The 9086-nt window shown below is 36.5% G+C and overlaps 1 protein-coding gene across 1 annotated transcript in view; it reads left to right on the forward strand.

Moving 5' to 3' along the window:
* Positions 1-5452, forward strand: part of hapln3 (hyaluronan and proteoglycan link protein 3) — a 10547-nt gene extending 5095 nt beyond the window's left edge. Inside the window, exons 4-5 of the mRNA XM_067379238.1 lie at positions 2369-2671; positions 4677-5452. Of these exons, the coding sequence (XP_067235339.1) occupies positions 2369-2671; positions 4677-4963 (590 nt within the window). The 3' untranslated portion in view covers positions 4964-5452. The remainder of the gene's footprint in view (positions 1-2368; positions 2672-4676) is intronic.
* Positions 5453-9086: the final 3634 nt, after the last annotated feature.

Here is a 9086-nt window from a genome sequence, read left to right on the forward strand (position 1 = left end):
GATGCAGGCTTCTGAACTGAGCGCTGATAACAACTTGGGTTGTCCTTGTACTCTTTAGTCCGGATGACATGGCGTCCCAGTTTAAAAAGAACTTAAAATTTTGATTCGTCTGACCACAGAACAGTTTTCCACTTTGCCACAGTCCATTTTAAATGAGCCTTGGCCCAGAGAAAATGCCTGCGCTTCTGGATCATGTTTAGATATGGTTTCTTTTTTGATCTATAGAGTTCAAGCCGGCAACGGCGAATGGCACGGTGGAAGTATTCCTGAGCCCATGTTGTGATTTCCATTACAGTAGCATTCCTGTATGTGATGCAGTGCCGTCTAAGGGCCCGAAGATCACGGGCATCCAGTATGGTCTTCCTACCTTGACTCTTACGCACAGAGATTGTTCCAGATTCTCTGAATCTTTGTATGATATTATGCACTGTAGATGATGATAACTTCAAACTCTTTGCAATTTTTCTCTGGGAAACTTATTTCTGATATTGCTCCTCTATTTTTCGCCACAGCATTGGGGGAATTGGTGATCCTCTGCCCATCTTGACTTCTGAGAGACTCTGAGAAGCTCTTTTTATACCCAATCATGTTGCCAATTGACCTAATAAGTTGCAAATTGGTCCTCCAGCTGTTCCTTATATGTACATTTATCTTTTCCGGTCTATTATTGCTACCTGTCCCAACTTTTTTGGAATGTGTAGCTCTCATGAAATCCAAAATGAGCCAATATTTGGCATGACATTTCAAAATGTCTCACTTTCAACATTTGATATGTTATCTATATTCTATTGTGAATAAAATATAAGTTTATGAGATTTGTAAATTATTGCATTCCTTTTTTATTCACAATTTGTACAGTCCCAACTTTTTTGGAATCGGGTTTGTACATAGTGCATAAGCACATAGTGTATTAAGTGCATAGTGTATAGTGTGTCATTTCGAAATTTCAATGGTTCACGTGACATTGGCAATGCTCTGAATCACTGATTTGAAACAAAAGATTTGTAAAGCTTTGAAGCTTCATGAAGCAGTGTTTTGAAATCGTCCTTCACTAGATCACAATATCGGCTGTGGTTGGATGCAACTAATCGGCGAGAGTAACCGCGTGCAGGTGGGGCAGGAGCTGAAAATGGAGACGTGAAGTCGGACAAAATGTCTTACCGGCATGCACTGCTTCAAGTCAGCCACCAATCGGTCTGTGCAGTGCTGCATCAAGTCGAGCAAGCCTATTGTTGAATAAAGTCGTTATTTTGTTTTTGGTGCACAAAAAGTATACTGTGTAATATCATTGCGCCTGCTGCACCCATGGTACGGCAGCAAAGTTCCTTGATTGTTATGGCGGAATGAGAGTACAGTTCCTAGCCATATCGGCCTAGAAAATTGCAGCTTTTCATTTTCTGTCGGTCTTAGGACACAATGTAACTACAGAAGAGTCAAGTTTTAAATAGGAAAAATATCAAAACTCTTGGTCATTTTTGAGCGAGATGCTATTGGTCTCATCAGATTCAATGAAATATGCTAAGCTATGCTAAAAGTGGTAGCGCCAGACACGGAGATCGGCTGAATGGATTCGAAAACGGTATAACTCAACTGTTTAACTCTAGGGGAGTTGGAAATTGAGCCTGTTTTAAAAAAAAAGGTGGTGTTTCTTTAACAGTCAATTACAGTGGCGGGCGGCTAAAAAAAAAGAAAAGAAAAAAGAATTAGAGATGCAGAATAGGCTAATTGTTATGTAATGAATGTAATAATATGATGTAATGTATAATTACTGCTTATCTAAAACATGGAAAATTCAGTATTTAAAGCATGCCATAGGACTTGGTGATATGGCCAAAAAAAAAAAAAATCTCTATTTTTGGGCTGAATGGCGATGTGTAATCTTGGTATTTTGTATATTTTTCTATTTGAACTATATAAAAAAAAAAATCTGTATTTAATTTTTAAAAAAATATTTCACATTCTGCCCAATATTTTCCTACAAACAATGTACATGTTGAAGGCAATGAAAACAAACATGAATGTAACCATGCGCTTAAGGAAGCGTCACGTTATTTAAAGGGGAGATTCTCACGTCAATAAGTAACAAACGAATAAGTAACTAGATTCAGCTTTGTACCTTTCTGGGCACTTGAACGTCTAAGTTAACTTGCTGGGAATGGAGGCCTCACTGAGCCATCGGATTTTATCAAAAAAATCTTAATTTGTGTTCTGAAGAGGAACGAAGGTCTTACAGGTGTAGAACGACATGAGGGTGAGTAATAAATGACAGAATTTTCAGTTTTGGTTGAACTAACCCTTTAATTATGTTATATTTGTCTCATATCAGTACAGGTTATTCAGTGGTGCATTGTACTCTTGTGCTCCACAGGTGTGGTGTTCCCCTATTACTCCCTTAGGGGGCGTTATCTGATGAACTTTTATGAGGCTAAGGAGGCATGTGAGATGCAAGACGCACACCTGGCTACCTTTGAGCAGCTCTTCGCTGCTTGGCAGGAAGGGCTGGACTGGTGTAATGCTGGGTGGCTCCTTGATGGGACGGCGCAATATCCTGTCTCAGTGCCACGAGAGGCTTGTGGCGGCACCCACCTGGCACCTGGTGTACGGAGCTACGGCGTTCGAGACAAAAGTCTGGACCGGTTTGATGCCTTCTGCTTCACCTCATCCATTAGAGGTAATAATGTTTGTATATATTTATACTGACAAGTGGAACTTCATATGACATTGTATAACTTCATCCAGTCTTGGCTTACACTTGTGTGTTTCCATGATAAATGTTTAAATATTTTCATAGCTGTGCTCTCAACAGGTGTTTTACATTTTTAAATCAGAGTCAGAGATGAATTAATAGTAAATTCACCTCATGATATTGTGCATGTGGCTGCATTGCTCATTCTGGAAAAGGTTCCTATTTTATAAATATAAGTTCAGATTGACAAGTTGGGTCAACTTGCCAAAGGGGATTAATTATAAAATGGCATTCTTCCCTATTTTAATCAGTCATGCATATATTTTAAAGCTGTTTGCCTTGATATGCCAGTTGAATTTTGCTTCTGCAGTCTATCTTGGGTCAATTATTGGCATTCAATTCTGAGGTGAGGTCATATTTGTATTTAAAAAGGATTATACACCCAAAATGAAAATTATCCCATGATTTACTCACCCTCAAGCCATCTTAGGTGTGTATGACTATCTTCTCTCAGAAGAACACAATTGGAGATATTTAAAAATATCCTGGCTCTACCCAGCTTTATAATGGTAGTGAATGGGGGGCGATTTGAAGCCCCAAAAAAATGGTATCCATCCATCATAAATATCATTTGTATGGCTCCAGGGGGTTAATACAGGCCTTCTGAAGCGAAGCGATGGGTTTTTGTAAGAAAAATATCCATATTTAAAACTTTATGAAGTATAATAATCGGATTGGATCATATGGATTATATTTATGATGGATGGATGCGCTTTTTTTGAGCTTCAAAATCTGGCCCCCATTCACAACCATTATAAAGCTTTCTAGAGCCAGGATATTTTTAAATATCTCCGACTGTGTTCGTCTGAAAGAAGATAGTCATATACACCTAGGATGGCTTGATTAGTTTGAGTAATTTTCATTTTTGGGTGAACTATCCCTTTAACACTAGAACTACCAAGGCAGTCATTTTGACCGTTTTAAAGATTTGCAATGTAATAACTTTGTTGAAATAAAACCCATATAACTACAGTTCCATGACTTTTCTTAAATTAATGTAAATTTTATTTTAACATTGTTATTTTATTAAAATTACAAAACACAAAAGAGTTCTGAGTATTTCTACCTTGAATGGCCATAGCGGTCAATTTGACTGCACATATTACAGGCGTTGTATCTCCTCAGCGCTTTTTCCCGCCGTTAAAGATGTGCGTAGCTGTTGCCTAGCAACCTTTCTCTGGCAGTTTTGTGTGCTTTTGCTAAGCTAAAACTTAGCTTTACCGTCAAAATGGCAACAAGAAAGAAAATGACTGTCACTGAGGTTTTATCCTTGCTTGAGAACATTGATGATGCAGAGTCTGATGGAGGAGCAGAATTTCAATTTTGTGTTATGATGTTTATTATCTGTCCTAACATAACAGAACTATTTATTCATTCTAGATTTCATTAGAGGCTGCATAAAATTGTTTCCGATTCGTGTGGTCCAAACATTTCCGATAATGCTAAAGCATTGTAAACTCCAAAAGTCAAAATGTATTGAATAAAGACAGATGTAATCATTTCCAAAATTCACAATATGTTTTTATCTAACGAAATATTCTGCTTCATTTTATATTTGTTGACATTTTGACTTTCAAAAACAACATTTTAACTGCGGTGAAAAACTTTGATCTCCAGCTTGCCGGATGCAAATTGCGGAAAGCAAATTGCGGCATGCACTTTTGTGGGAGGTCTAGTAGCTTTTACACAATAATATCACGAACATATTATATTATGTATGCTTAAATTACCCCACATTTTTTCATAAAACATGACCATAGAAGCTTTGAAGTAAATATAACATGACAAAAATGACATTCACTGCTGTCTGGTATGAACAGTCAAAATGACCGCTATTGGCAGTTCTAGTAGTTATAGAATTCCGGTAGTGCTAGTGTTAAGTCACCAAATATGATGTGACAAATTACCTCATGTCTTTCTTCAACTTCAGGAGAGGTCTACTTGTTGCAACATCCCAACAAACTAAATTTCACCGAGGCGGTGGAAGCCTGTCAGAACGATGGAGGTCATATTGCTAAAGTTGGCCAGTTATACGCAGCCTGGAGGTTTGTGGGATTGGACCAATGTGATGCAGGCTGGTTGGCTGACGGTAGTGTACGTTACCCAATCATCCAACCAAGGGTGAACTGTGGTACATCAGAACCAGGAGTCCGCAGCTTTGGCTTCCCTCCGAAGCATTTAAAACATGGCGTGTATTGCTACAAAGTCCGCTGGTAAACAGTACAATTCATTTTAAATGTATAAACACTTCTGTGAAAACCACAACGGACAGTTTAGTACTTCTTTTTCTACACTACTGATATATACGTGTTTGTATTGTGTCTTGATTTGATTTAAAATGTCCTGGAATTCCCCTAAAGTATTCTACTGTGTGGTAAAATGACATTCCCAGTGCTGATTAGGATATTTACAATTTAAAACTTTAAAAAAATGAAGGTTATAACTGTGGTTATTACATTTTATACAGCATGTATAGTTCTACAGTGTTTTTTTAGGGTTAAAGCCTGAATTTGGTGGCGGTTCATTCTTTAAACACTTTTATTATCTGATTGCTTGAATTATGAAGCATTTTAATGCAAAAAAAGAAAAAAAAAGAATCAGTTAGTTTGTGCCATCTGCTCGTATCACATTTGTATGCATGACTTCTTACTATTATATGAGACGTCGTCATCCGAAAAGCCAGTTGTGTTGTCAATAAATAGTTTTTCCCAACAACTATTCTGTATGTGTTTACTTACAGCCTTTTCAAATGTCCAGACCACCCAATAAATCACGTAGAGACATACTGTTTCTGTTTTGGAATAAGACAGCCTTGCCCCCGTCCTCTGTATGACATTTGATTTGGGTAGTTTCTTATTCTGACCAGCAGGGGGCGCGCGAATGTGAGTCAGCGGGATCAGAGGATTAAAAAAAAACAACATACTCAGTCGACATCCTTCATAACGCTGTTACTGTTTAACATTAAGCCAAATATGGGAGTGGGTATGATTATCCCACCCTTTCCACAGGATTTCATGATCCTTTGGCGTCAGAGACGTTCCCTATTTACACCTGCTTCCCAAACATAAACGGAAGGCGGGGGAGGAGTGGAGTGGAGCACAACAGTGTTCCTCAGTCTCGCTTTTTCACTCTGCTAACGGCACATAAAGATGCACAGTGTTAGGTAAGAGAGGTATATTCATCAGCTTTTAGGATTTTCTTTTCCCTTGGGAAAATGTCATGAAGTAGACACAGTGTTGTTTGCCGGATAAATGAGGCCCTGGATAAGTTAAGTATAAGTTGGGTATATGTCCACAACTGTTGTAGGTTTATATATATATATATATATATATATATATATATATATATATATATATACCAGTTTTTCAACAATAGTTTTATTTTAAAGTAAGAAATACTTAATACGTAATGCCCTAGAATTAATGCCCTAGAATTGAAAATTGAATTAAACTTGGCATAGTTAAATAATTAGAGTTCTGTACATGGAAATGATATAGGCCTACAGTGAGTCTCATACACCATAGTTTCCTCATTCTTGTGTAAATTTGATTTGTGCAAAAGACCTCTGAAAAACAGGCGAATCTCAACATAACTCCTACTGTGACACAACAGTCGGGATCATTAATATGTACACCCCCAAATTTTGCATATACCAGCCCATGTTCAAGGCATTAGACAAGCCAGTATTAACATCTGGAGCAGCACACAGACTTTATGCAGGTAAGCAAGCAAGAACAATAGCGAAAATTGGCAGATGGAGCGATAATAACTGACATGATCCATGATAACATTATATTTTAGTGATATTTGTAAATTGTATTTCTAAATGTTTCGTTAGCATGTTGCTAATGTACTGTTAAATGTGGTTAAAGTTACCATCGTTTCTTACTGTATTCACGGAGACAAGAGCCGTCGTTATTTTCGTTATTAAACACTTGCAGTCTGTATAATGCATAAACACAACTTCATTCTTTATAAATCTCTCCAACAGTGTGTAATGTTCGCTTTAGCCACGGAGCACTATCAAACTCATTCAGAATCAAATGTAAACATCCAAATAAACACTGTACTCACATGATCTGATAGGCTGCATGACGAACACTTTGTAAAGATCCATTTTGAGGGTTATATTAGCCATGTGAACTTTGTTTATGCAATGTATTATAGAGTTGCGAGTTTGGGGGTGGGGAGCGCGAGCATTTAAAGGGGACGTGCGCTGAATCGGCGCATATTTAATGATGCCCCAAAATAGGCAGTTAAAAAATTGAATAATAAAAAATCTATGGGGTATTTTAAGCTGAAACTTCACAGACACATTCAGGGGACACCTTAGACTTATATTACATTTTGTGAAAAAGCGTTCTAGGGCACCTTTAAACATATCACAAAATAAGTTTGCGAAAAGATTGACAAACTATAAAGTATTTATTTAGGCACTTTCTTTTCTACCTTTTTTTTTTTTTTTTTTTTTTACTTGTCCAAATGCTATTTGTTGCCACTATTTACAGAATTCAGGGTGCCCACAGCTAATCTAAAAATATAACAAAATGTCCAAAAAAAAAAAAAAAAAAATCAGGCCTGGAAACAAAAAAATGAATGAAAATGTAAAAAACAAACAAACAAAAAAATCAGATATTTGTATTAATATTTTTTCTATTTTCTATTAATATTAATTATTTCTTCAGTCTCAATAATCATTATCTAGTAATCATGAATGATTGCAATTGTCATTGAAAAGTTATGGAAATGCATTGTTCAGGGTGTAGGAACCCTGAATATAGAGTAAAGATTAGACATTAGAAAAATCTCTATGGTAATTTGGGGTAAAATGACTTTATATTGAATAGAGGCCAAGTTCTAACTAGTTAAATCAGTCAGAACCCAGCGCAAGTTTTTCTCATCATTTCTCTTTTTCTCACACAAACTCACCATACAACCACTTAAATCTTAGTAGGTTTTTATGTTAAAATACTTTCCATCCCAGTTTAATATGCAGGAAAAAAACTGTAAGTAAGCCATTGGTAGGTTTATTTCTGAACGTTTATTCTGTAGGTTTATTTTCTATAAAGGTCTGAACACAGTCTGGCTTTGTCTATTTGAACATTTTGACCAGCCCAACCATAGACATAAATATATATGTCTATGAGCCCCACAACAACAACATTGGCTAAACCAGTGGCAGGATTATCTGTTTGGCTGACCAATGGAAGACGAATGGAGTGTTCGAAAAAGCTGTTTGAAAACAGACATTATTTTTGCAATTAATTTTTTTGTGATGCAATGGTTGGTTTTAATCATTCTGTGGTATTAAAAGAAAAACACCTTTTTCACACACATTTAGTCAGTTTATTTCAGGGGTACTAGGACAGATATGAGCTCAGCATTGAGATGACAGTGACAGAGTGCAAAATGAGAGATGGATATTGCTGGGAACAGAGAGTAATTCCAGTGTCTTCGTTCACTGGATTGGAAACGATTGACTCTGTCAATCAAACGTTGTGGGGCACTTTGTGTGTTGGATTAATAATATATACTTTAATGTTTAGGCCATTTCATAATTCTTGTCTTGTTTTCTGATGCCATATTGTGCTTATTTGAATATTAATGCTTGTCTCATACGTTAGATTGTTTGACATCTACAAAATTTCATTTATAAGAGCTCAAGTATGTTATGAAGGCCAAGACGAATCTTGTGAACTTGTGAATTAATAAATTAAGGAAGTGTGAATGCATTGCACAACAAGGAATAAGTGCCATAAGCAACCATTCACTTCCTGTGACAGAAAAGTCACTTATATCATTTTGTCATTACAGCTAATGTAGACAGGATATTATATCTTTCTAGTTTGAGTAAACATTGTATACTATGCAAGCTGACCTAGAATCAAGCTGGGGAATTTATCTTTCACAGTTTCACAGAGATACAGCTAGACATTTAAACTACAACAAACAACAAATCAAATAAAAAAGACACATCTTAATTAAAGAATTTGAAATACTAATATACTTAAATGTAATTGTTTCCAGCTGTGGCCATTCAAGCCTTTTGTCTTGTTCTGAACTTGGTATTATCCAGACAATATTACCTTTGTGCTACTTAATACACTGATGTTTTTGGACTTTGTCCCAATCTGCACACTATCTACCCTAAGTAGTATGCCAGATAAGATTTTTTTTGCATCTCAAATCATAGTATGTTAAAAATAGTATGCCAAAGGTGCCTGGATGGTACACTATTTCTGGCAGATTTCTGAAGTGCATCTGTGCATTCTTTTTGGGCTAATATTGCTCACAACCCCTTGTGTCCTCTTTTTAAATTGTAGAAAAACTAACAAGGAAT

The sequence above is a fragment of the Chanodichthys erythropterus genome, chromosome 24, assembly GCF_024489055.1.
Source record: "Chanodichthys erythropterus isolate Z2021 chromosome 24, ASM2448905v1, whole genome shotgun sequence".
NCBI lineage: Eukaryota > Metazoa > Chordata > Actinopteri > Cypriniformes > Xenocyprididae > Chanodichthys > Chanodichthys erythropterus.